The 26,969-nt window shown below is 43.4% G+C and overlaps 2 protein-coding genes across 5 annotated transcripts in view; one reads left to right on the top strand and one right to left on the bottom strand.

Annotated features, from left to right (window-relative positions):
• The window catches only part of CDK17 (cyclin dependent kinase 17), a 143,549-nt gene extending 125,965 nt beyond the window's left edge, over positions 1–17,584 (top strand). For 3 of the 4 annotated variants that reach the window (XM_021006417.2, XM_078146699.1, XM_078146696.1), the window contains 6 exons: positions 3,710–3,830; positions 5,621–5,718; positions 8,544–8,649; positions 11,151–11,193; positions 13,969–14,059; positions 15,203–17,584. In XM_021006417.2, coding sequence (XP_020862076.1) covers positions 3,710–3,830; positions 5,621–5,718; positions 8,544–8,649; positions 11,151–11,193; positions 13,969–14,059; positions 15,203–15,318 — 575 coding nt within the window. In that variant the 3' untranslated portion in view covers positions 15,319–17,584. The remainder of the gene's footprint in view (positions 1–3,709; positions 3,831–5,620; positions 5,719–8,543; positions 8,650–11,150; positions 11,194–13,968; positions 14,060–15,202) is intronic. The other variant, XM_021006416.2, reaches the window with a different exon arrangement.
• Positions 17,585–20,976: 3,392 nt separating this feature from the next.
• ELK3 (ETS transcription factor ELK3) overlaps positions 20,977–26,969 on the bottom strand; it is a 96,500-nt gene continuing 90,507 nt past the window's right edge. Inside the window, exon 5 of the mRNA XM_021006448.2 lies at positions 20,977–21,741. Coding sequence (XP_020862107.1) covers positions 21,643–21,741 — 99 coding nt within the window. The 3' untranslated portion in view covers positions 20,977–21,642. The remainder of the gene's footprint in view (positions 21,742–26,969) is intronic.

The raw sequence follows: 26,969 nt of genomic DNA, 5'->3' as shown, positions 1-26,969 counted from the left end.
ATCATTTCCAAGGTTAGATGCTCACCCGTTTTCTTCCTCTTAGTGAATAAGAAGTTAAGAGCAAAAAATAAAATGAAATTCAGTATCTTCTTTCTTCTGCCACCTTATTCTAAAAGTATTTAGCTTTGGAGTACCAACCTAGGATATCATGACTACTTTTTGTTAAATTTGGGTGGTTGTACAGTTCTAGGCTCTAGAATAAGTAAAAGAGCATTTTGAAAATTGAACTACATTGACTTTCTTTTTTGAAATAATATTTTTGCCAATTACATGTAAAAATAATTTTGAACATTCTTTAAAAAAAAATTTTAAGTTCCAAATTCTCTCCCTCCTACCTTACCCTCACCCTCTCCAAGATGGCAGGCAGTTTGATATAGGTTATACATGCACAATCATGCAAAACATTTACATATTGGTTATATATTGAAAGAAAACACAGGACCCCCCCAAAAAACAACAACAACAACAACAAAATAAAATAAAAAGCAATGTGTTTTGATCTGCATGCAGGCTGCACAGTTCTTTTCTCTGGAGGCGATTAGCATTTTTCATCATGAGTCCTTTGGCAATGCCTGGGTCACCATATTGCTGAGAAGAGCCGAGTCATTCACAGCTGATCACCATTCAGTGTTATTGTTACTGTGTACACTGTTCTGGTTCTGCTCGCTTCACTTTGCATCATCAGTTCATGGAAGTCTTTCCAGGTTTTTCTGAAACCATCCTGCTCATCATTTCTTGTAAAGAGCACGATAGTATTCTGTCACAGTCATATACCACAGCTTGTTCAGCTGTTCTCCAGTCGATGGGCATCCCCTCAATTTCCAATTCTTTGCCACCACAAAAAGAGCTGCTATAAATATTTTTGTGCAAATAGGTCCCCCCCCTCTTTTTTTTTTTTCAAATCTCTTTGGGATGTAGACCTAATGGTGGTATTGCTGGGTTACAGGGGCATAGTTGCAAATTGCTCTGCCGGATGGTTGGGTCAGTTCACAGTTCACAGCAGTGCATTAGTGTCCCAATTTTCCCACATCCCCTCCAACATTTATCGTTTTTCTTTTCTGTCATTGGCTAGTCTGATAGGTGTGAGGTGGTGCCTCAGGGTTGTTTTAATTGAATTTCTCCACTCAAGAGCGATTTTGGAACATTTTTTCATATGACTATAGATAGCCTTAGTTTCTTCCTCAGAGGATTCCCTGCTTATATCCTTTGACCATTTGTTAATTGGGAAATGACTTGTATTCTTATGAATTTGACTCACTTCTCAATATATTTGAGAAATGAAACCTTTATCAGAGAAACTTGCTGTAAAAAATTTCCCAGCTTTCTGCCTTCCTTCTCATCTTGGCTTGCTTTATATACAGCAGGTACTTTAATACAAATTGAATCTTGGTTGTGGTTCAAGAGCATTTCAGTAGTTATAATAGTATAGCCATTTATTGCTTGCTTAATCATCTGAGTGAAATTCAGATGTGTGACCATGTAAAGAGAAGGGAGAAGGTTCAAGGTGATCAGGAGTCATTTTGTAAACATTTGCTTCCTATGTTGTCATCTTCAGCCCTCTTCCTTCATCTTTGGAATTTTTATTTCCACTTAACAGGAAATAGTGACTCATAGAAAATTACTCAGTGATCAGTGAAGAATTCATTACAATCTCCCTTCTCCTCACACTTCTTTCCCTTGTCCCAGTGGAATTCTTGGTGATGATGCTCAGGATGAGGAAGTTGAAGCTCTTGTATAAAGGTGTTTGTGAGATAGAAGAGGAAGAGGGAGATGACTTGCAGAGTGATTGAAAGGTGGCCATCCACTCGTCTTTATAATGAAGGAGGTTGGGTTCATCAGAAGAAAGACCAGCCAGGTGTTCCTGCCCTAGATCGCTGCCTCATCTTCACCCGAGGGGTTGGAGTTCAGAACATCAAGCTCATGGTCTGGTTCTCTGGCCAGGGTTACTAACCAAGCTCAGTAAAAGCTCCCACAGTTCCCTCCTGGCCAGGTCCATGCTGGGAACCCTGCTGCTACGGCTCATGGGAGCCCAAAGGGAGATAGAGATAAAGAGCATGGGGGAAGGTGGGGGCACCACCTACGACATCTGGCTACTTCTCCCTCCCCATTAGCAGTTCCTTACACTTGACCCTTTGGTGTTCAAGCAGATTCTGCTTATTCACCTGGAAGCTTCTGAGAGCCAGAAGGCTATTAGCAGCCCTAGTTGTTCTTTTTGTGTGTGTGTGTGTGTGTGTGTGTGTGAAGTAATCAGGGTTAAGTGACTTATCCAGGGTCACACAGCTACTAAGTGTCATGTGTCTGAAAAGGGATTTGAACTCAGGTCCGCCAGAGCTCTATCCACTGTGCCACCTAGCTGCCGCCGGGCCCCCCACCCCAGTTGTTTTGGTTAAGCAGGAAAGGAGCAGCATAGAGAGGAGAAGGGGATGTAGCAATGGCATGGTGGTGGTTCTGCTCGCCCAGATGGGGGCGGGGATGGAGCTTAAAATAGGCAGATGCATGATTTACATGATTCTGATTCATGGTCCTATTTAGATAAAGACATAAAATCAAGGTAGCGTGAAATGGTTGTGTTTCAAATTGTTGAAAATTTCTGATGGACTGGTTTAGTTGAATGAATTAGTGAAATATTTTTAAGCATTTACATATGTACACACATATGCATACGTGTGTATTTTTTATAGTAGATTCTTGATATTCTTGATAGGCAGTTAGGCATCTTTAAAATCACATGTAATATGCATGCACACCTGTCTTTACATTTCAAATAACTTTCAAAGTTACTCCTTTCCCAAACACATAAAAATTGTGTAATTTAATAGTAATATTGTTAATCAGTTTTCTTGGCAGAGATGCTGGAGTGGTTTGTTATTTCCTTCGCCAGCTCATTTTACAGTTGAGGAAACTGAGGCAAACAGGGTAAAGTAACTTTCCCAGGGTCACAGAGGTAGTAAGTATTTTGAGGCCAGATTTGAACTCAGGAAAGATCAGTTGTGTTGACTCCAGGCCTGGCACTCTATCCACTATGGGGCCACCTATAGGGAAGTTCAGAGAAACAGACGTGAATTCCAACTGACTTTTCTCAGTGGCCATGAATTTCATATTACGGTAGTAGCAGTATCAACAGAAACAGCCCTGGTATGCATGCCTTTTGCTCATGCAACTTTGATAGACTCTGAAGTTCTTTAGATAGAGACGTGTGTCTGTCTGAATAAGCTGAAACCTTTTTACCTGAATAATAGGTGAAGAAAGGAATTTTTTTTTGTTCATCCCAATGGGTCTTGCCTTTGTCAGAGAATTCTGTGTCACTGCTACTCAGAAATTACTTGGAATGACTTGAGACTTCTTTATAGTGACAGTGGTTGGTGAATGGATAGTCTCAAGGGTCCAGCAAAAGGAGTTCAGAATAGGGTAGGAGGGGAGGCTTGTGAAAACAGTCCATCAACGCTAGGTCTCAGCATGGGCTTGTCTTACTGGGCTGTAGTAATAATCCCATCTAGGAAGTAATTGTCAAGGTGGCGCTTTATGAAGAAGGAAGGGGCCCTTCTTCATTAGATGTGGGAAGAGCTAGCATTTTTCACCTTCAGTTTCTGTTGAGTTTTGAGCAGCTATAAGTAGCCCATCTATGACACTAGGATTGCGAGGCGGGAATATGAAGATTTTTTAAAGTCCCAGTCCTGCGTTTCTCAAATGTTTTCTCTTTCCTATGAAGGACTGGCAAGGGCCAAGTCGGTTCCCACAAAGACCTACTCCAATGAAGTCGTCACGCTCTGGTACCGGCCCCCCGACGTTCTCCTGGGCTCCTCAGAGTACTCGACACAGATTGACATGTGGTGAGTGCATGGTTGGTGCGGGCGTCCCTTCCATCCACTCAGGTCACCCCCTTTCTCTGCCTCATTCCCTTGGGCTGTTCTTGTCCATGCTTCCTAGGAAATCCTCCACAGAGTACCAGCCCCCGGTGCTGGCAGCCTTTTGGCGAGTTCTCTTAGCACCGGGGAGGCAGGTGCCAGCCTCCCTCTTGAGTGGTTTGGTGGAGAGAGTGCCAGGCTTGGAGTCAGGAAGACTCAGTTCTCATCCCACTTGAGATACCAGCTGTGTGCCCCTAAGCAAGACAGTTAACATCAGAGCGTGTTTTCCTCGGCCATTGAATAGGCAGAATCATCCCCCGACACATGGTTACTGTGAGGATCCAGAGACAAGCTGTACATGAAGAGTATTTTGTAAACCTTGAAGTGCCCTGTAAGTGGGCGCTCTTACATGGCATCAGCCCTCCGCCTTCTTCACACACGTGATGGCTTATACCATGTTTGCATGCCGGTTGGTGCTGGTAACAGTTTGTATTTAAAAATGCGATACATTTCATTGGTGTGAGTCCCCTTTTCAAGGATGCAGATCACAACCCCTGCACAGCTTAGCAGACTAGCCTCTGAATTGTCGGGTTCTCAAATGGCCATCCATTGTCAAGACCCAGCAGATACTGCCCTTTGCCGATATCTCCTTTGACAACCCCAGGTCACCTCCACGCCATGATGATTAGTCAGAGCAGAACATTAGGGTGGAATTGGGATGTTCATTTGCAGAATGTTAGGTTCAGTATCCTTGTTATGTTAATGAAATTAAAGGTAATTCCATTTAATTAGCACTCCTCTACTCACAAAACCATATGTCCCCTTTATTAATCCAAACTTGCTATGTGACTTCAGCCTCTGAGTCTTACTTCTGACTGCTTCCTGAAGGGAGTCCTCTGCTCCACTCACTTCCCTTTGGAAATGTCACATGCTTTCTGGCCACAGTGTGTTTGCTTTTGGTGATCTATGCACATATGGTGCCCTGCAGGCTCCTGGGCCTCCTCCTGCCTGGAACAGCCTCTGTGTGGCTTCCCGAATGATCCAGCGTCAGGGGGTCTCGCCTTCCTCAAGGCTTCCATAACATTTATTGTCTGCAGTATTCATTGGATGAAATGAATTCACCCTCTGACTTTTAATGTCTTTTTATCTGGTCTTGAACAACGTTTTAAATCTTATTGCTATTCTTGTTCCACAGTTTGTTTTTCTCTCAACAAGATCTTAAATTCTTTTAAGGTGGGGTTCTATCTTTGTGTCTCGGGTTATGAGGGGTGGCTTTCTTGGATAGGGAAGGATGAAGGGTCACATATACACAGGAATATATCAATAAAAATCTGTTTTTAAAAAAGAACCGACCACCTCGTCATAGAGACAAAGTACACACAACATTCAAAAGGTGAGCACTTACAAGGAAAAATATTAAACCGTGTTCACCAAGTAAGAACTCTTGGAGTTAGAATGCTGTGATGTGCAGAGTGGAGTGTGTAGTAAGAAAAGGCATTTTGGTCTGGAGTGAGGGCGGGCAAGGGTGCTGTTGTAGGGTAGTGGAGAACAGGACCAGGACTTTTAATCAGGGTGAATGATACGTCCAAAGGCAGGGGGCACCGAGTGCAGGCAGGCGAGGAAAATGACCAGAAGGCGCCTTAGTGTGTCTGGAGCTGAGAGATCTGAGCGAGAAACTGTCAAGCAGGTAAATATCGAGGGAAAGAAGACTGTGCATGATGTTTTCTCTTATGTCAATCGATTTCTCTTTCTTTTTTCCATTGCACGCTCTAAAGGGGTGTTGGCTGCATATTCTTTGAAATGGCATCAGGAAGACCCCTTTTTCCAGGTTCTACAGTGGAGGATGAACTGCATCTAATCTTCCGACTGCTTGGTAATAGTTGTTTTCTTCTCTGTCAGGCTGCACCTGCACGTTTCCTGCCTGATTTGTGGAGTGTATTTTTAAAGTTGTTAGTATATCTTTTTTTTGCATCCTCTCCATTTCCCCTGTGTCCCCTCTCCCAGAAGACCATCTCCTGTAACAGTTCAGTTCAGCCTGTATGCCAGGCTCTGTGCTAGGTGCTGGAGGTACAAATAAAAGAAAAACAGACCCTGTCCTCCAGGAGCTTACTATCTAATTGGGTAAAGACCCCACATAATAGGCTACTGAAAGGGTGGGGTGAGGGGGTGAGGATCTGAGAACCCTAAGGCTCTGGGAGGGGTTTACTGTCCTCCAGTCAAAGAGGAGAGGCAGCAGAGAGGGTGTAGACCATCAAAAGCTGAGTTAATCTGTGCTGGTAAGATGACCAAGTAACAAAAAGAAAGTGGAGCCAAGTCTGACCTCATTCTCTGAAGTATTCCACACCCTTAGTACCCAGTCTCCACAGTCAAGGAAGTCATTGAGTAGGTCAGCATTTATTCAGCATCTCTGATGAGTCAGGCCCCAGCTAAGAAGAAAGGTAAAAAACAATCCATGCTGTCCAGGAGCTCACAATGGAGATCACCTCACAGGGAAGGCACCAGCATTATGGCTTGGTGCTGTTTTAGAGAGGACTTGAAGGAAGCTGGGGAGGCCAGGAGGCAGAGATGAGGAAGGAGAGCCTTCTGAGCCAGAGGGACCACCAGGGAACGTGTCGAGAGGAATAGCAGAAGGCCCATGTCAGTGGACCATAGTACCTGGCACTGAGTGAGGTCTGGGAAGACTTGGGGGGAGGCAGGGAGGAGTGGGAGAGAAGGGGAGGGGAGACAGCCCGCTCATGAAGGGCTTGGAACAGCCAAGAGATAGGGAGCCACAGGAGTGATTGACTAGGGCAGACTTAGGAAGGCCTTCCTTAGGAAGATCTCTTTGACAGCCAAGTGCAGGATGGACACAAAGGGATCCCATCAGCCTCTGAAAACAGTCCAGATGCTCAGGGCGGAGACTATGTCAGAGGAGAGGTGAAAGCAAGTCTGTTACCTTGTGGGTGAGGGAGGTGCCTTTTCATGTTGCGATGTTTTGTGTTATTCCTTCCTGGTTCTGTTTTCTTCCCTTTGCATCAGCTCATAGAAATCCCTCATACTTCATTCTGTGCCTCATATGCAAAATTTCTTACAATCCAGCAATCTTCCAATACATGCCATTATTTGTTTAGTCATTCCCCAATCAAAGGTGATTGGTTATAAAACATACTGCTGTAAATATTTTTGGTTTATTGTAGGACCTTTCTTTTTGCCATTGACCTCTTTGTCATAGGATCTCTGGGTCAAAGAGGTTGAACATTTTAGTCAGTTTCATAGCAAGATTCCAGAGTTTTGCAAAATGGTAGAATCATAGAGTCTGATGATTCAAAGGAAGCTCGAAGAGGATTTACCTTGGAGAAAATCCAGCTCTGAGATTTAGGAAAGTTTTCCTTAATATTAAATTCAAATCTGCCTCACTTAACATCATTCCACTGGGCCTAGTTCTGGCCTCTGGAGTCAAAGCCAAGTGTCTTGTCTCATATGGCAGCCCTTCAGATATTGCTGCCTGAGTGATTCTGGCTTCCCTTAAGTCTCCTCTTCTCCAGGTTAAACATCCCTAGCTCCTTCAGGCTGTCTGCAGATGACTTGGCTCTGAGCTCCAGCCCCACCTTCGTCGCTTTCCTCTGGACATACTCCAGCTTACCATATCATTTGGTGTGGATCCTCTGTAATCCAAGAGACAGGCTTTGAGATATGTTGTGCATGAAAAATTCATCCCCCTCGAGTTACAGCTGGTGCTGAGCATCTCCAGACTGATCCAGACTGGTCCTTAGGAACAGGCGTGCAGGCTGTCACTGGGCCACGTGCGGCGTCTGTCCAGCCTGGTCGAAACTGCCAAAGTTTATCCTTTGCCGGAGTAGTCCACGAGGACCTTTATTAATGTACACATAACATTAATTTTTTAATGTATTATTATATATTATATTATTAATATATCTATAACATTGTGGCCAGAACTATCCTCCATGTTGTGCTGTTGTCCGATTGTGGCAGAATGCCACAGAAGTGTGGCCCCCCTGGTTCTAGGCTCTGTTCTTATTGTCTGCTGGCTGTGCTGTTTTATTGAAAGGTGTGTACACACGGGTTTCTTTATGTAGATGTGTGCAGAAGAATCCATTGCACACGCATGCTGTCTAAAGACAGGCTTGAAACCTTTGGATGTGGAGAGCGCCTTGAGTAACTGTTACTACTGATGAGATAGTCACCCTACAGCCCCAGTTCTTCTCTCCTGCTGACTTCCAAAGGTTCTCGGGGTGTCAGTGACTCAAGGAGATCCATGCCCTTGTTAAGTTGCCTCAGATTTTATTATTGCATGACTGCTAGCTTTATTGACAGCTACAGGGAAGAGATGCAGACATTTTTTGTTCCCGTGGCCCAATTTTGCATTTCTCATAGATCCAGACTTGTGTAAGGTTTCTGGCCTTTTTCTATTTCAGTGACACTTAATAAGCTTGTAGTACCTGCTTACTCTCTATGTGCTGGCACTGTACAGTAAACATTGTGGTTACAAATACGAGCCAGAAGAAAGATGGTCCCTGCCCTCGAGATGCTTGCGTTGTAATGAGGGAAGAGGACACAGAAAAGGGAGAGGAAAAGATCTGAGACAGGGTGAGGGGCGGCTGAACTCTCCTGGTGGAGGCAGCCAGGGATCTGTGACCTTCATTTCTAGTTACTTATTTCTGATGGAATTAATTGTGTATGTATTCTTTTAAAACCCAGGAACACCATCTCAAGAAACCTGGCCAGGTGTTTCTTCCAATGATGAGTTCAAGAACTACAACTTTCCTAAATACAAACCACAGCCTCTAATCAATCATGCACCCAGGTATTTTGTGCTTGTTTGTTTCACCTGTAAAAGATTGTAAGACTTTTTGTGATTGTTTAAAATGCTCCTTCTAGGTACATGCCTGCCTCACGGTATGTATAAAGACATGGAAGCAAACACTTTGGGTCTGTGTTTGCTCTCTGGGACATTTCACTTTTTCTTGCCTTCTTATTCTGTTGGGAAAAGCCATTTTTCACTTTGAAAAACAACATTAATGTGCACATTGGCATAAAATGATCAAGAAAGAAATAGATAAAGGGAAATTTTAGAGACCACAATTACGTTAGCATCTAAAGCCTGCTTTATTTTTGTATAAGTATGAGGGCAAATTAGAGAACTGCTTTCTGCAGAAGCTTCTTCCCTGTGACCTCAGTGGGTCCGTGATCACACCCAGTGTGGGTCCTCTTCCCTCCCATAGGTGCTGGTTTATCCTTTGTGATTCTGGTCGCCCCCAGGGTTCTTACCACAGGGGACACTGAAGGCCCTCCCGGCCCTTTTGACACTGCCTGGCTGTCATCTCTGTGCCTTCCTTGCTGGTCTCTCATCCCTCCGTACCACGCCTGCTTCTTTTCTGCCCCTCGGGGTTCCCAGGGACGTGTTCTTTCCACCCCTTGTCCAGCAAAAGTTATCCCTGGAAGTATCTTGCCCCTCCCAGTGCACACTACCAGGCATCTTTCCTCATTTGGAGTCTTCTGCCCCTGAGCACCTCCCGTCTCTGCCAGGGAGGTGGGGGCAGTCTCTCTCCTTTGGGGCCAGGCTTTTTCTTTGTAATTTTACAATATTTGTTTTCAGTTGTTCCATGGCAGTTCTGTCCACATACATTGTTGTTGTCATTATGTCTGTTTTTTTCCTTGCCTGGCCTATGTGAGTCTTCTGTTTTCATCATATTCGTAGTACCCGGTGGCACAGTCATATTCTGTTACACATCTGCACCATGGTTTGTTTAGTGAGGCCAGGTCGTTGGGGATCTCCTTTGTTTCCAGGACTCTGCTGTCACCAGAAGTGCCGCAGTGTGCTTTGTTATTTAAGGAGCTTGTCTCTTCTGGCCTTGACCTCCTGGGGGCAGATGCCCAGCACAGAGATTTCTAGGTCAGCGTAGAGAGGTTTCAACTGCGTTGACAGGAGCGTCTTCTTTCCCGTGGTTCCCACATCTCGACCTTTGAACTCTTTCTAACTTAAGCTTGATCATGGCCTCCTACCCATTTCCTTTGCTGACAACACTCATACTCAAAAAGTGTGCCCTTTTATATTCTCAGGCAATTGACAGATCAACAAAATTGTTACTAACACCAAAAATATTTTCAAACCACTCATGGGACTCAGTGGGGGCCTGTTTGTTGTCACTATAGCAACTGACCTAAATTAGGCCAGATTTTCTTCTTAGGAGGAAAAATGTGGTGTCATTTTTATACCACATTTCTTCTCTGTTCCATAAATCACATAATTATTACCATCTATGTATTTGTGGTATGAACTTCTTGCTGGTTTTTCCAGGTCTGCTCTTGAGAAAGTTTTAAAAAATGGTTTGTATGGCCGCCTCTGATATAATTTATGCACTTTAAGCTCCCTGTTTTCCAGTGAGCCAGTATTATGGAGCCCCAGAAGCTGGCTTCTCCTGTCCATGCTTCCTGTCAGTGTTGAGTGTGTCAGAATAGTGGTGTGTGCAAGACAGGGAGAAAGTGGCCGGACGCTGGAAGTCGGCCTCCCACAAGGCGCCGGGCCTTGTTGAGTCCAGATACTGACCCAGGACTTCCAGAAAGCTTTCATAGAAGGCTGGTGTTACATATCGGTTTTTCCCCATGAATTTTACAGGCATGTCAGGCTGCAGGAGAAAGCACCGGATTTGTGGTGAAGGAATCATAATTATCAGGAGCCCGCTAACCTCCTTCCACGCAACATAGTTGTTTCATTATTGTGCTGGCTTAGAAGTGGTTTTTGATTGTTTGGTTCTTCTCTTTCATTGATTATAAGCTCCCTGAGGGCAGGAGCCACGGTCAGTCTTGATGTTGTCCCCTCAGCTGCCTCAGACCGTAGAGGCCTTCCTTTGTGGGTTCTGACTCCTCAGACCAACTCCCGGGACGTCCTGTGCAGTTGGGGGCCGGTCACCTCCCCACAAGGGCTCTGCTTTGTCTTCTGCGTCGTCCTTTCTTCAGAGGGGCATTGGAAGAGTTAACTGGCCTGTAACGTGTCTGATTTCCCTGGAACAGGTCTTTCCCCCACATAAGGCAAGGTATTGGTTGTTCTCTTGTGCCTTTTTCATCACATTAATGAATGTTGGCCCGCTGAGGAGACTGCAGTTTCACCTGCTGTCCACTTCTCAGAGGACGTGAGGCTGCTTCTAGTTGACACACAGTGTGTAGGTGAGACGTTTGAGCGTAGAGCAGAGTCCACCAGAATAGGAGTCAGCGGACGACAATGCCGGGTCGGTACATTGGGCTTTTGAACATTCTGGCGGCTAAGGCGCAAGGCAACACTGATTACTTCTTTGTTGTTGTTCCTAGACTAGACTCTGAAGGAATTGAACTGATAACAAGATTTCTTCAGGTAAGTTGTACACTACGTTTTTATTGTTAAAATGTCAGATGGGCAGATGGGCAACGTGAGAAGCAGATAGTCAGTTCAGGTGGAATGCAACAGCAAAGGTATCCTAGCTTCCTCTCCAAGCTGAGGGACCTGTGAATTCTGGATCAGCAGGCACCTGATTTTCCTGGGTCTGAGCTGCAGAGGAAGCTAGCAAGGGCAGGCCTTGTTCACGCCAATCCTCAGGGGCAGCAGTACAGTGCTTGGAATCCAGCTCACTACGAAAACTTGTCGTCACATATCATGTTCTTTCCAAGAAGCATGACATTTAGCGTTTTATTTTGGAATTCCTTATTGACCTGATCCCTAAACAGGTTTTATTTTTCCTCCTCACTTCTAAGAAAATGTGAGCTTTATGTTTAGCGGCGTCCCATTATGCCAGCATCCATTATCTGTCATTAAAGAACGTATAAGTTAGTGAATCTTAGGAGGTGCCTCTTCCTGGTCTCCCCTGTCACTTCCTGTCCCTCCTCAATCTTCATAATGCTCAGGTCTGATTATGTTTTTCCTTAAGAAAAGAAAACCTACCTCAACACCCCACAATCTACTGAATAAAGTTTTTATCCTGGCACTGGTGGCTCCCTCTGGGCTGGCTTCAGGCTTCTCTCCCCCAGTTTCCGCTGAGCACAGACCGTTCTTTCGCACAGCCATCCGCACCTTTCTCATTCTGTTCCTTCCTTGTTTCCTTCCTTCCTTCCTTCCTTCCTTCCTTCCTTCCTTCCTTCTTCCTTCCTTCCTTCCTTCCTTCTTCCTTCTTCTTCCTTCCTTCCTTCCTTCCTTCTTCCTTCCTTCCTTCCTTCCTTCCTTCCTTCCTTCCTTCCTTCCTTCCTTCCTTCCTTCCTTCCTTCCTTCCTTCCTTCCTTCCTTCCTTCCTTCCTTCCTTCCTTCCTTCCTTCCTTCCTTCCTTCCTTCCTTCCTTCCTTCCTTCCTTCCTTCCTTCCTTCCTTCCTTCTTCCCCCTGACTGCTCTCCAGCTGGAAGTAACCTCCTTCCCACTTGTAATATCTGAGTGTATAACTATATTTTTATGTATTCCTTCATCCCTAATGAACTGTGAGATCCTCAGAGGCAAGGAAAGTCTCTGTCTTTGTCTCGTGTCCCCAAGTACATGCTACTTGTCATAGTAGGCTCTTGAGGAGCCATTTTGAATGGGTTAATTAAAACTTGTAGGGAAATGCCTATGTACTGCAATAAGAGATGGTGTGGTGTAGCATATGGAGTACTAGAGTCGGAGTCAGGAAGACCTGGATTCAAGTTCTGCCTCAGACACAGTGTTTTTGCAAGCAGCTGACTTAAATGTGGGCCCCAGGTTCCTTATTTGTCAAATGAGGGCATTAGACCTAGTGACCACTAAGAGCTGTTCCAGTTCTCAATCTTTGAGGACAGAAGAAGGCCCGAGACAGAGCTTTGCAGGGAGACCCTTAGTTAGCAGTTACAACCTGGATGAAGATTCAGTAAAGGACAGAAGGATTAGTCAGAGAAGTAGGTAAGGAGCGAGGAGACAGAGAGAGAGAGAGAGAGAGAGAGAGAGAGAGACAGAGAGAGAGAGAGAGAGAGAGAGACAGAGAGTGTGTAGAGGGTGCATTAGGCTTTGGAGATGTTAAGGAGGATGAGCATTGAGAGGTGGCCCCTGGGTTTGGTCTAGAAGAGATCAGTAATGACTGAGGAGAGTGGTTTGGGTTGGATGGTGACACTAGAAGCCAAACCGCAGAGACAACAGGTCTTGGAGGCTGCTACTCCACACAACCTTCTCCAGGATCCCAGCCGCAGCAGGACAGGTGTGGGATGCGTTTGCCTTGGCACAGAGGGCTGCTCCTTCGAGTGAAGGAGGAGATGGCAGGAAAAGGCCGTTGAGTGGAGAAGAGCAGAGCGTGCTTTTTCTACATGGCCTCAGTTTGGTCAGTGAGAGGCTTTCAAACAAAAAAGTTTGAAAGCAGTGAAGGGGGATTTTGATTTATCTGGACAATTCACCTTCTGTCTGACACCTCATTTGGTGACCCTGCTCCCAAGCCCACTAAAAGCAGCATTATTGTCAATATTCCATGGAGTTGATCATCAGGGGATTTGCCTTTTGTTTTGCTTATTGTCAGTAAGATTCCATAGCTGATGGATAATTGACCCATCTTTTGATGTTTAGATACATGTATATTGGCTTTATGCTGAAAAATTAACATGCCATATTATTAGCGATGCAGATTTGCCTATAGGAGAGTGTAGATTTTTCTTTGATCATTGCTTTCATTTGGGAACTGAGATGGGATCTTCCAGCTTTTCTGCTGCCCAGCCATAGCATACTGCCTCGAAGCTTGCAAAGAATAGAGTCATGGAGCAGAGTTAGATAATGGAGGCATCAGGGACTTGATGCTTTAGGTTGCAAAATAATTATGGACAGTGCGTTATAGTATTCTTCTAATCTTTTGTGTTTGTAAAGGAAAAGTGATCCAAAATCAGCGAATCCCAGTCTTGATTCTTGTCATTTCGAGACCTATAAAGAGATCTTAATTACATGTTAGAAAAGATTCATTCTTAGAAAACAACTTGTCTTCCACGTTAAAGTAGGAACCTAGATTTATAAAAGGGCCTGATGTACATAAAACTTCTATATCAAATAGTCTTCATGTCAAATGACCAAGAATAGGGAAATTGAGGCCCTCAATACAGTATTTCTCAGTGTTTTCTTTTTTCTGTTAGGATTAATTTCAGGAAAAGTTGATGAAATGATCCTTTGGTTTTTTCACAGTATGAGTCAAAGAAAAGGGTTTCAGCAGAGGAAGCCATGAAACATGCATACTTTCGGAGTCTGGGAACAAGAATACACGCTTTACCTGAAAGTAAGAGGAATTTTCAAGTTTGTCTTTCAAACCTAAGAGCCTAATCTTTTCCATAATTGGATCAGAATTCCAAAAGGGAGATGGTCTCATGCTATTTCCATTCCTTCCTGCGCACCCTGTTAGTACACTAAAGGTGAATGACAGCAATTAACTTTGTGATGATACCAAAATGTGCCTTTTGTAGTAGAAGATAAGTGTGACATGATCACTAACCCAAGAGCAGCAGTTCTGTTGGCAAGCAAAGATCACCATTTCAAGACCCTAAAAGATTTCCTTCTAGAAATGGATTTTTCTCCTAATGTGTTAGATATTGATTTCTTTGGTATTAACCTTTTGTCCTTTTTACTTGTGTCATTGACAGTCACTTTCAGTAAGATAATAAGTAACACTTGCAAAGATCTTAAAAGTCTGGTCCATCTCATTTTACTCCTATCGCCTCCCCTCTCCTCCTCTAACATTTCTACCCTAAAATGGAAGTGAGACAGATGAGAATTGTGCCAACATCATGGCACTTGTCTGCCTGCTTCCAGTATTTAATTAATCCATGGGTTCACTGTCACTAATTAAAGAAAAGGTTGACTTGCTCATCCTTAGGTAGCAATCAGTAGCAAAGTTATTTGCAATTGAGATCTAACGGTTTTCGTTTCCTTCAAAAATTCTTAGATGTTTTGAGTAAATACTGCTTCTCTCAGGAAGGGAGAGGCAAGTGAATCGTACTGTGATTGACAGAAGATGTTGTACTTCTAGCTTTAGGTTTGGAAAGCAAGCATTTTAATCCCATGAGGAGGACCATTTTGATCACTCTCATTCACTTTATCTCTCTGTGGAGTTGAAGCTACATTAGGGGCACAGTCATACAACCCAGCTTGATTAAAAGAGTAGTGACTAGCTCCTTTTCCCTTCCCCTTGCAGTCATCACCAGATGGTTCTGTTGATGTAAAATTCCTTTCATTTACCCCTTGTCTGTCATAGCAAAAGCATAACACCTTGTGCTTAGAGAAGTTGATGTTATTTGGGGGAAAATGGCTTAATTTTCTTCCTGTCTTGGACCTGGCAGAGTATGCTTAGTAAACACTGGAGTCCAAACATTTTTTTAAAATTTTGTTTAATCGTTTCAACAAAATATTTTCCTCCTTATTCTAGGTGTCTCAATATTCAGTTTGAAAGAAATTCAGTTGCAAAAGGACCCGGGTTTTCGAAATTCTTCCTATCCAGAGACAGGTGTGTTTGTAATAAACCATTTCACGTGTCGATCTTGAATTTCTGAATGGAAACAAGCTTTTTGTTTATAAATTGGTTAGTAACTTTATTAATGTGAAACTCAGTGTCCTGTGCATACCACAATGGTATACTTTTAGAACTGCACGTAACTCGCTTTTCTATATGACGTGGGCAGCTCAGTGTATCTTCAGAGAAAAAAAATCAGACTCAGTCAAGTCAGGGGGCCTGAAGGCTGCCGATGACACAGAGACCTTTTACAAGTGACCTGGCTCGATCGTTGAACACACCGTGCCTGGCACCCGGAGCGGAAGATGCACCTTGTGCTCACCTAGTCTTCAGGTTCACCACTTGGAAGCATAGAAGCTGTAGACTGACCCCGGACCCAAATGGGTTCATTAAAAAAAGCCTGAGCCGGTCGCCCTGACCACGGAGTCTTAGCTTTTGCTGGTGGGAAACATGGAGTGACCTTGAGTCACCAGATCTGTGGGGTAAACTCTGAACTCTGAACTGCCTCACCCAATGACTTTATATTTTAGGACACGGCAAGAACAGAAGACAGAGCATGCTCTTTTAAGTTCGATAGCAGGATTTCAAGCCCAGCCCCAGCCTCTCTTACCAAGCACGGACTCGGATCTGGACTGGGGATCTCCGCTTGTCTACGCTGTCCTCTTCCCAGTGGAGTCTTTTTATTTCCAACCTGCAGATTATGTTTTTATATTTGTTGTCACAGTGTGACAATTTCTTGTACAGTTGGTTTTAAGGTCTTCTCTGCCATTAGAGCCAGTCAGTTACAACTATTGCTGTAACTGGAGCTGCAATTTTTGTGCAGGACTGAGAAACACAGTGCATTATTTATTGCGGAATCATTGCTGCTAAGTAACTACTGTCTGTCTATTTAACACAACAGTTGAATGCCTGAAGAAGTTGCAATGGCTTTATGATATGTGAATGCATCTGTTTCTCCTCACAGACTGTTTGACTGCTGCAGTTTTTGTTTGTTTGTTATTTTTATTAAACTGCAATGTTTCCTGGAATGTAAACTTAGCTTTGCTTAATTGTAAATAGGTGAACCATTTAATGCTCCAAGTTCATGAGACAATGTCTTATTTAACATTGGCAATGTGGTAGTTCCAAGATTTATAAGCACATTATGTTTAGAAAAGCACGTGATGCACAAGGTGACTCGAGCAGATGAAAGCCTGCCTGCCTGCCACCTGCCTGGAGGGAAGTCCGGAGGAAGGCCAGGAGGCAGGAAGGATTTCCTCTTAGAAGCCCAGGCCTTGAGCCACGTGGATTATTTATTTGTCACCTCTAGTTTAGCAATGTTTGCATGCTCCTGAACGGTGGTATACAGGACATTGACCTTAATTTATGTTGTGTTTTGATCCACTGAGAACTAACTCATACAAATCCGTTCAGACCCCCCCCCCCGTCCTGTTATTCTTCTGAAATATTCTTCTTGTATTTGATGAGAAGCAGAATGATTTTCTTCATTGGAGAACAGATTTCATTTCCTACTTTCCCCCTCCCCACCCTGATATTCACTTGGAATCAGCTGGAAGCTGTGATAGACATGTGACTTGAGCCATGGACAACAACTCCTCTTCCCCAGATGAGAACTTGGAGGCTTTTAAAAAAGCGTCCCCAGCCTCTGTTTACCAGAGATGACAGATGTCGTGGCCGTGCCTGTGCATCTCACTGGGTGTCAGAATGCACCTGGCTGGGTGATGGGAACAATGCTCTTAAGCATTTGTGTTCACCTTTAACAATTAGTTGTGTAGTGCATCTTACAGACTGTAAATCTTTATTGGGATGTTTTGAAATGGTCTTGTAAATCTCTGGCTGGTATATCATGAAAATAGTCATAGACAACTTAAAGTTTTTCCTGACGTTCACTGTAAACATTCAGGGGTCCTGCCATTTCGGTTCAGGAAATCTTGTAGTTTATTGTTATTTAACAGTATTAAGTGGATTTTTGTATATTTCCTTTTAACTTTATTTGTGAATAATGATTGTGGCATGTTTGGGGGGTGTTTTATTAATAGTTCATGATACTGGTAAATTTAATTATTTTGGGTTTTTTTTTTTAATTTTCTGGAAGAAACAGATTCCTATATACTGGTGAATATCGGACCACTACTGCTTTCCAGCATTTGTAAACTGGTTTTAGACCCAACAAACTGCTGTTATTTCTAACTGACAAACACGTATTAATATTGTACTTTTGAAAGTATAAATATTATGTGGAATTCCTTGGTTTTGTTTTGAAGTTTATAATAACAAAATCTCCATGTTGTTAAAATACGGTTTGGTTGAATTGTGATTCTTCCACAGAAGAGGGACCATTGGGTAGAGTCGAGTCACCCTCTGTAACCCCTTATGTCTCACACCCCTTGGGATACTTAAGTAGTGGAGTAATGATGATAAGGGCCTGACACCTTTGAAGAAGGTCCTTTCTGGGGCCACGGCTGTGTCGGGCTGGTTTCATCTGAATGTGGATCGGTGGGATAGAAGTTCTGTACATTAGGGGCAGGTGTGTCACCAGAGTGTTCACCTGCTTAGCTTTATCCCCAAAGCCTGATTCTCTCAAGGAAAGAGAAGAAACATTGCCAGAGTTTGCTGGGGTTGCCTGAGGCAGCTTCTCTCTCTCTTTCATTTCTGTGTCGAGGAAGCAAGCCGGCTGCTCCGTGATACCTGGCTGACACTTGGGCCCGAAAACAAGGGAGGGACCCTGAACCTCAGCAGTGGAGTTACTGTTGGAAAGTTCTCTTTCGTCCAAAACCAGCCAGGTTCTCAGAGGGAAGGAAGAAACAAGTGCCTAAGCAAGTGGCAAAAAAAAGAAGACAAACAGAAAGGAGGGGGGGTTGATGTTTGGTGATTCAGCACCCTGAGCAACATTGGTAACCATGGCAGATTCAGAATTATCGCTGCAAAAGTTGCATTCACAAGAAAATGAAAACTTTACCTGATTGGCACTGTTGCATCTCTTCTTTGCATTGTTGATCCCCTACTACTCTATAGTTAATTCTTGGCAGTTATGCTTTTTGCCCTAGATAGAATATTTCAAATTAGGCATGCCCCTATGCCGTGGGCAGACAAGGAACATACATACTAGTCCAAAATAAAAAATAGCGTGAGGTGCTAGAAAGAACCAGACTCAAATGTATGACACTTCTATTTTTTTTTAAAGATGCCTAATTAATTTCCCTTAAAGAAGTGGCATTCTTAGATTGATTTCTTAAATGGCTCTGCCCACCATCGACATTATGTGGTGCAAAGTTGGGTGAGAGTTAATGCTCTGACAGGTGCTTGGAAGAGGAGACAGCGTGTGGTCAGAATTCATTTCCCAGCTTGGAACATCCTTCTCCCTGCAGGGAGAAGCAGAGCTAGAGTCAGTCCCAGCTCATGGCTCACTCAGTCCATTGCTACCTGATGCTGCACCCCACCACCCCGCCCTACCCCACCCCACCCCCAAACCTCTCAGGTGGTCATACTCCAATGCAATCTAAATCTAACCCCTGTTTGGACATGTTCTTTTATCAAAAACCACCCTTCTACTGACAAAGTTTTTATTACAAAATGTTAGTGTAACCTTTTTTTTTAAAAAAAAATTGTTTATTGAACAAAAAATGTAACAGTAAAAATGATACATACATAAATGCAAGTGAATGAGGATTTTCAGTTCTGTCCATTTGGTGAGATGTGTATAGAAGGAATCCAACATACTGATTATGGTCGTGCAGCATTTTCACCATAGCTCTTTGAGAGTCAGCAGGCATGGAGCTGAAGAGCTATTGTATACTTTTTTTTTAATGCTATTGCAAATCTCATCTTCTGACATAAAGGGAAAAAATATGTCTGTGAAAAATAGAATGAGGCAGGGCCACTGACAGCTTATCTCCAAATGCTTCCAGCTATCATTCAGGTTGCTAAATTAGCAGAGTTCTTAACCCATCATAATAGGTATTGTATTTTTCCATCCATAACAACCCACTATAGGTTTGATTGATGTAGAAGACAATCAGTGTGTGTGTGGGGAGGGAAACAGGACCCAACCAAGTTAGATTCCCATCCTCCTGAATGGTATTCACCAGCTATTGATGGGGAGAAAAAGGGGCCACTGGAAGTGTTCTTGTCTCAGATTCAGTACCTTGGTCATTATTGTAGCAACTTGGTTGTTGGAATGATTTCTTATTTCGTGCCTGGTTTTTCTCTGTGGCTCAAGCAATCAGAAAGGTTCTACCCTTTCTTTTTTTGCAGCCATGAGAACACTGGCATGCAGTGTGATGGCACAGTGGAAGAAGTATTCAGTTGGGAATCAGATCTTGCCTGAGTAACATCTGAGGGGCTTTGGAGAAGTCATCTAATCTCCTTGGCCTTTTGTTACTTTTTTTTTTTTGGTGAGGCAGTTGGGGTTAAATGACCTGGCCAGAGTCACACAGCTAGTGAGTGTTATGTGTCTGAGGTTGGATTTGAACTCAGGTCTTCCTGACTTCCAGGGCTGGTGCTCTATCCACTGCACCACCTCGCTGCCCCATTACTCTGGTTTTAAAAGTTAAAAAGTAGATGGAATCTCGGAGTCTACCCATGTCCCATTTTTGATAGGTACTTTTGAAAAAGTGAAATATGGCTATGATATGCCAACATAATGGTAATACGTAGACTGATGCAGCCTCACTACTTCATAGTGGCAGCCTGTATATTTGATCTCCCCCCCAGTATCACAGATGGTATGCATAGAATCAAGTTTCCTTTGTTCCTTCTTTCCAAATGATCCAAAAATTTGGAATCCCTGAACATCTGACAAAACCAGTATCTGAATATTTGACTTCAAAAATATTTAAGTACTAGTCGTAAGAGCTTTACACAGAGGTTAATATTTATGGTTGTCCCATAGTAGTGCATTTAAGGGATGGTCCAGACCAGTTAGCTGTACAGTAATCGTCCAAAATGATTTTCATGACCAGTCAAGTAATTAGGGACTATAATTAACCCAATCTTGAATTTGCCAGGACCAGCTGCTTTTCCCAGGGTCTTTTCTTCCATCCTGTATTAGGATGCCTGTAATCTCCTCGAAGAACAGAAAGTAGCATTAGAAGGAAGGTTGCCTTTCATTTATGCCTCGTCCTTCAGGACATGTTTTCATAATCATTGCTCTAAATTGCAGATGCACATTGACTACGTAGCTTGTTCCAGATGACTTGAAACAGTTAAATTCAGCTCCACAACAATAGTGCTTTCAGAAGATGATTAATTTGAACTCATATTGAGTTTCTTTCACCTTGACCATAAACTTAAGATACATCAAATTAAGTAGAGCATTCTGCCCAAATTTTCAAAACTGAGAACCCCCTTTAAAGTGAGCCCCTTTCAAAACACTAGGTTTTAAATATTCTACCTAAGATCCTAAGGGTTTCAGGAAACCCTGAACACATACTGACAGAGTAAATCTATTCAGATAAGTCATTCTCTATGGAAAGTGGAAGCCCTGGGTGTTCTCATTGCTAAGAGAACATGTAACGATTGGGAGCAATCTAAGACGGGTGCCAAAGGCATGGAAAGAGGGTCTCTTTGTGTAGTTTTTCATCTTCATTCCCTGTTTGCAAAGAATCTGAAAGGTCCTGTCGGCAGCTAGAAGGCTTGTCTTTTGCAATTATGCTTTTAATACGCCCTTGGAGCATTTCAGTCTATGAATAGTCATTGTCTAAATATGGCTTGGTTTATTCTTTAAAAAAAAAAACCTCATTACCATGGACAGTAGATCTACTATTGTCTTTCAGTTCAAAACATTGTAAGGCAATTTTGTATACAATTTGAAAGCACGAAGTAAAAAGTTATATGGACGTGCTTTCATATTGCCTACTTGTGAAAAAGAATGCATCACTACCATAGCGCTGTTGGATACTAATTTTTCTCTTTCAACCATTTTCTCTTAATACTAGAAAATATATAAATCATTTACATAACATTAAACATTATGCAAAGGAAGGCACAGCCGGTTATAGTCTATATGAGCACAGTGCAGAATTAAAGGGAGGGGAAGCTTCACATCCTTATTAGATACAATGAAATCCATTAAGAAAAGTTCTTCACTGTCAACAGTGTTCAACACTTGAGAGCTAAGAGAATACAAAAACATGAAAAAAGTCATTTAATGCAAAACAGGCTTTTATATATACTGATACGTATATATAAAAAACTGTTGAAAAAATGCTAATGCAACAACTCAGACCATCCACGTAATGGAAAGTGCAAACCAAAGTAACAGGGTTTCACAATGTCCTTGTCACGACACAGGAAAACTAGCCCGTTGGGGTGGATTTCTTCTGTCAGTTAGCAAGCCCTTTAATGTGGGGAGATCATCAGGATTTCTGAGCACTTGAAGAAAGGAGTCCCGGGGAAGAGGCTCTGTCCAGGCTGGGGATTGGCACCGGTATGTGGCCATTGAGCAGAGTTGGGAACTAGGTAGGGGAGAAAAAGCAAAACGTCACTGTTACAAGCCAGTGTGAATGGCAGTCGCTGTGACGTGCCCGGTAGAAAGACCCTCAGTCTAGCCCCACCAGAACAGGTCCCAAGCACAGCCCATGAAGCCATACTGTTTGGCTTTCAAGTATCAAGAGGAAACTTCCTGTGGAGAGGCCAACCTTTCTGGATCTCTCAATGTGGGAGTCAGTGATAATGAGTCATTAATACTGTATGAATCTTCCATCCAGGCAACTGTTAGCTACAGTGGAGAAATGTGTTCTTATGAGATTTCAAGAGTGACGCTCTCCTTGTGAAAGGTAGGTGACCTTGGCTTCTTGATAATCATGTCACCTGACCAACACAAGCCCTGGAAGGACTCTGAGTATGCTGGGGCCAGCTCAGTCAAGACGGGAAGAGCTCGATTACTAAGCCCAGGCCGCTTTGGAGCCAGAGCAGTTCATAAAACCAGCTGCTGGGTGGGGGAGGAATCCCAGTTTATTAGATTACTCCCATACTGATAAAATGGAGAATCTTTTATTAAAAGTATTGGGAGTACATACTTTCAGGCAGGGAACAGAAAGATGGCTTCGTTAGCCTGAAACGTAACCTCCGTTTGGTAGCTGTGCTTGAGAACAAAATCAGACCTGGGTTTATGGCCTGGCAATAATCGGTTTTTGGTCAGATGGCCTGTGTTTAGCCATCGACGCTCCCAAGTGACTCAAGAAGAATTAAAAGTCTTTTAAGGGGCAGGTGCTGGGCCTGAAGTCAGGAAGGACTCGAGTTCAAATCCATCCTCAGACCCTTGCATGTTGTGTGACCCTGGGCAAGTCAATTAACCTCTGCCTGCCTCCGTAGCCTCAACCATAAAATTGGAGATGATGATATCTACCTCAAAGGGATGTTGTGAGAATCAATTCCACCATAATTGGCCTTTGGTTTTTGGTCTTTTGTTGTTGTTTTCACCCCTTGGGCAGCATCTGGTGGAACTTACGGATCCCTTCTAATAATGTTTTTAAATAGTTGATGGAAATGCTAATTTCCATCAGAGGTTGGTGAAAATAAAGCTGTCACTTCCCCACCCTTCTCCCCCTCCCTCCCCCGTTCTAGTTCATAGAACCTCCATGGACTCCAGGGCAAGAGTGTCCGGTCTAAGCCATCAATCAGCAAGCCTCTGTTAAACACCTCTTATGTGCCCAGCACTAAACTAGGCGTTGGGGATGCAGAGCAAAATGGAACAGTCCCTCCTGTCTGCACAGAGCTTGCATTCTGTCAGAGGAGAAACAAGCTGTTTGTATCATTCAACAAGCATTCGTTAAAGCACGTACTCTGTGTCAGACCCTGAAGACAGGATTGTAATCCTGTCTCAAGGAGCCTTCCTTGTAATGAGGAAGACCAGTATAGATAGATAACAAACAGTGTGAATACGTGCAAATGTCTGCTAGATAGTTTGAAAGGGAAGGCTCTCCCAGTGGGGGAGGAAACAGGAAAGGAAAGGCTTCCTGCAGAAGATGGGGAGGGAGCTGTGTCCTTAACCACCGGAGGTGTGTATTCCCACAGTCAGCTGCCCCAGACACAGATGGTGTTGAGGAAAAGGAATGATGTCTAGTGATACTAGAAAGGGAGCTTGGGACCAGGTTTATGTAAAGCTTAAATAACAGGAATAGAGAAATCACACGCTCAGATCTGTGTTTAAGGGGGAAAAGATTACTTTGGTAGCCATTTGGAAGGTGAGAAGACAGTGGAGACACGGATGTCCATTAGAAGGCTCTTGGAATCATCTAGGGGAAGAGGTCATGAGGGCCTGAACAAAAGGGGTCGGATGTAAGAGAAGTGGGGAAAGGATGACTGAGAAGATTTGGTTACTGTGGATATGTGGGGTGAGGGAGAAGGAGGAGCTGAGGATAATGCTGTGGTTATGATCCCCAGAGATCACTGGAGGAGGGAATTTCCAGGTGAGGCATTCGTTGTACCAACGTGGGCTGGCACCTTCTTGGCAACTTCTAGTCTATACGGTGGTGTCAAACTCAGATAAAATGGGGACCACTAATCCATACACAGAAGTCTCTGCAGGTTGCATATTGACTTTGTTTCAGAGTGTAATATCTGTGTTTTACTGGCCACACTTGGGAGTGCTGTAGGCTGAGTGTTGGGCACAGAGAAGTGAGTTGTCCAGGGTCACACAGCCATCATGTGTCAAGGATGTGACCAAAAGTCCAGATCCTCTAGCCACACACAGAGAAACACGTGTACAGACAGGGTGTCCCAAATGTCTCAGTGCTGCTGAAAGGCTCTGAATTCCAGAACATTTCTCCACTTGTATCTTATCTAATGACCCATGACTTTTTTGCAGGGGGAAAAGGGTAAGAAGAGTTTCTCCAATTTCTTCTATGCTGGTGTTTTGGAATTTACCTCTTGATTCTATTTCAGCTTTTAAAGTTTAAAACTAAGACTCTGGGGAATGTGTGTGTGTGTGCTGAGTAGTTATTTTCAGTCCTCCATTGCCTACAGCTTGTCTGTCCCTAAGACTGTCTTAATTACAAAGTACTCTTTTCATGTTCCCTCATCTCCTCTGATAATCCCCACTAATTTGCCATAACTGTCATCTCAGATTTATTTTTTTCCCCCAAACTCAGGCAACAGCTTTTTCATGATCTGGCTGAGGCATCTGAGATCTGTCAGCTTTAACCTTAAAGATTCAGATCGAGTTTTCTCTCTAATTATCACCACAGGAAAGTTGCCAGTCTTGTTGAGAATTCAGTACAGGCCAAGTCTGTGTGCCTGGTTCCCTGATTCTAGGACATCTATGACAAAGACAGAGTCTATGGAAAAGTAATTTTGAAGGAAATTATTTTCAGACACGATGAATTTTTTAAAATTGCCTGCCCTGTATTACCCATTTTGAAAAGCTCAAAACTTAGCTTCTCTTTCCATTTTATGTTCAGTTTTTCAGAATACTCTTTTTTTTCCCTCCCCTTTCACAGGAAATGCCCTTTTACAAAAGGAGAGGGGGTCTGGCGTTGTTTCTCCATCATTTCCTTGACTGGACTAGCCCCCAAATATACCTCTGTTTAACCCAATACTTTTATGCAAGTGTTCTTAACCTAGGGCCCATGAATTTTTTTTTAATATTTTGACAACTATATTTCATTACAGTAGGTTTCCTTTGTAATCTTCTCTATTTTAACTTATGCATTTAACAACATTAGTCTTTTTTTTTAAATTTTTTTTCTTTTGGCTAGGCAGTGGGTTTAAGTGACTTGCCCAGGGTCACACAGCTAGTATGTGTTATGTGCCTGAGGCTGGATTTGAACTGAATCCAGGGCCGGTGCTCTATCCACTGCGCCATCTAGCTGCCCCACAACATTATTCTGAGAAGGGTCCATGACCTGCTGGCTACAGTTAAAAGTCACACATATAGTGGCTGCAGAATTGCAGTTAATTTATTGAAATGCTAAATGAGAATCTTACCCATACACCCTCTGCTGAGTTCCAAAATGATTAAAGCAGTAAGTTAAGGAATAAAGAATCAATCAGTAATCAATTAAGCACCTACTATACGCCAGGCACTGGGTGTACAGATAGAAAGGTATGAGATAGTCTTTGCTTACATTCAACCACAATCAGTTCTGAGATCATGAAACTTAGCATTTCCTAGAGGCTACAGTGAGGCCAGTCCTTAAGATTCAGGGAAGTCAAAGGGCTAGAGGGTTAGAATTAGATTGGGAAAGTAACCCCCCCCCACAAAAAAAAAAGAGAGAGAGAGAGAAATTGGACAAGCTGAGATAAGAGCCCTTACCTTTCTTTCCCCATCCCCTTCAAAAGAAAATAACTCCTAGGTGGGTAAATGTCACGATGAACTACAGAAGAGACCTCAGAGACCAGCTAGGCCTATTTTACAGATAATGATTTGCCCAAGGTAAGTGTCAATAGTCAAAGATCTGAGCGCAAGGACCCCCAGTGCATCCTGGCTGTGTGACTCAGCAAGTCCCTCAACCTCTCTGTGACTGAGACAGATCTCTAGGACTGTATTATAGGCAAGGTGCCAGTCTGCCTCAGTGGAGCAATCTGTCCCACAATTGAGATTATAGGTATATATAAGTAAATAAAGGGGTCCTATGCAGACAGCAGGAGGAATCTTTGTGCCTTCCTTGAGGGATTTCATGGACAGCACCCCAAATGTCTCATAGTCCTAGAGATTGCCAGTCTTTGCCAAAGTGAAAAGCACTCTATGCTCACAAAACGATTAAGGATCCTTGTACGTGACCCTCCCCATAATGAAATCTTGCCTTTGCCGGAGTAGAGGCTAGACCTGACCTATAATTGGCATGCAGAACTCCCACTTGAGGGAATCCCCTTTACCAATGCAGGTTAGTAACTTCTCAAGAACAGGGCTCAAATAAGACTCCTTGCTTTTAAAAAAAAGTCAGCTTTCTTAGACTTGAACAGTGTCTCACGTGGCACAAGGGGCAGATGGCTGAAGATGCTTAATGTCACAAGCAAGATAATCCACCTGAGCCTTACCAGGCACATCCCTACCCAACCAAAGCCCAGCTGTCCCCCTACTTATCCTGACAAAGATGATCAAATCCAGTCAGCTGGGATAATAAGATGGCAAAGTCCTAAGTCTGGGACTTAAAATCAAAAAGCTCTTAACCTTTCTTGGGTGTGGCCTTAAAATATCCTAAGTACCAGGAAACTTTCCTCCAAACCTGGTCTTGAGGGCTGTGTGAAAGAGGAACGGTATCATCCCACAGCCTGGGCAGATCCGAAAAATCCACAGTAATCCTGAATCCCCTAATATGGTGTGCCAGTGTGCTGGCTAGCCCATAGAGCCAGAAGACCCATCCAAAGAAGAGGCCTTGTGATGTTGGAAAGCAAAATGCAACAAGCCCTGTTCTGATGACAGTCTGAAGAGATGCCCCATCCTATACAGGGAGGGGTGGTGGAGAAGCAAACAGGCCTAGGAAACTGCAAAGGTACGAGTTCAGATCTCACTGCTGATACTTTGGAAGGCAAGACTTGAGCCCTGGACTTGGAGTCAGGACCTGAGTTCAGACATCACCTCTGACTCCCTATAGACACCTAAAACGATGTCCAAAATGGAATTTGTTTTCTTTCCCCTCAAATTTCTCCCCACTCCAATCTGTCCTCCACTTGGCTGCCCAAGTGATCTTCCCAAAGACCATGTCACCTCCCTAGTCAAATGAACTCGAATGGTTCCCTG

Source organism: Phascolarctos cinereus, unplaced genomic scaffold (genome assembly GCF_003287225.1).
Source record: "Phascolarctos cinereus isolate Bilbo 61053 unplaced genomic scaffold, phaCin_HiC Scaffold_1;HRSCAF=81, whole genome shotgun sequence".
In the NCBI taxonomy this organism is placed as follows: domain Eukaryota; kingdom Metazoa; phylum Chordata; class Mammalia; order Diprotodontia; family Phascolarctidae; genus Phascolarctos; species Phascolarctos cinereus.
Note: the sequence above shows the minus strand (reverse complement) of the source record. Positions and strands in the feature narration are given on the sequence as shown.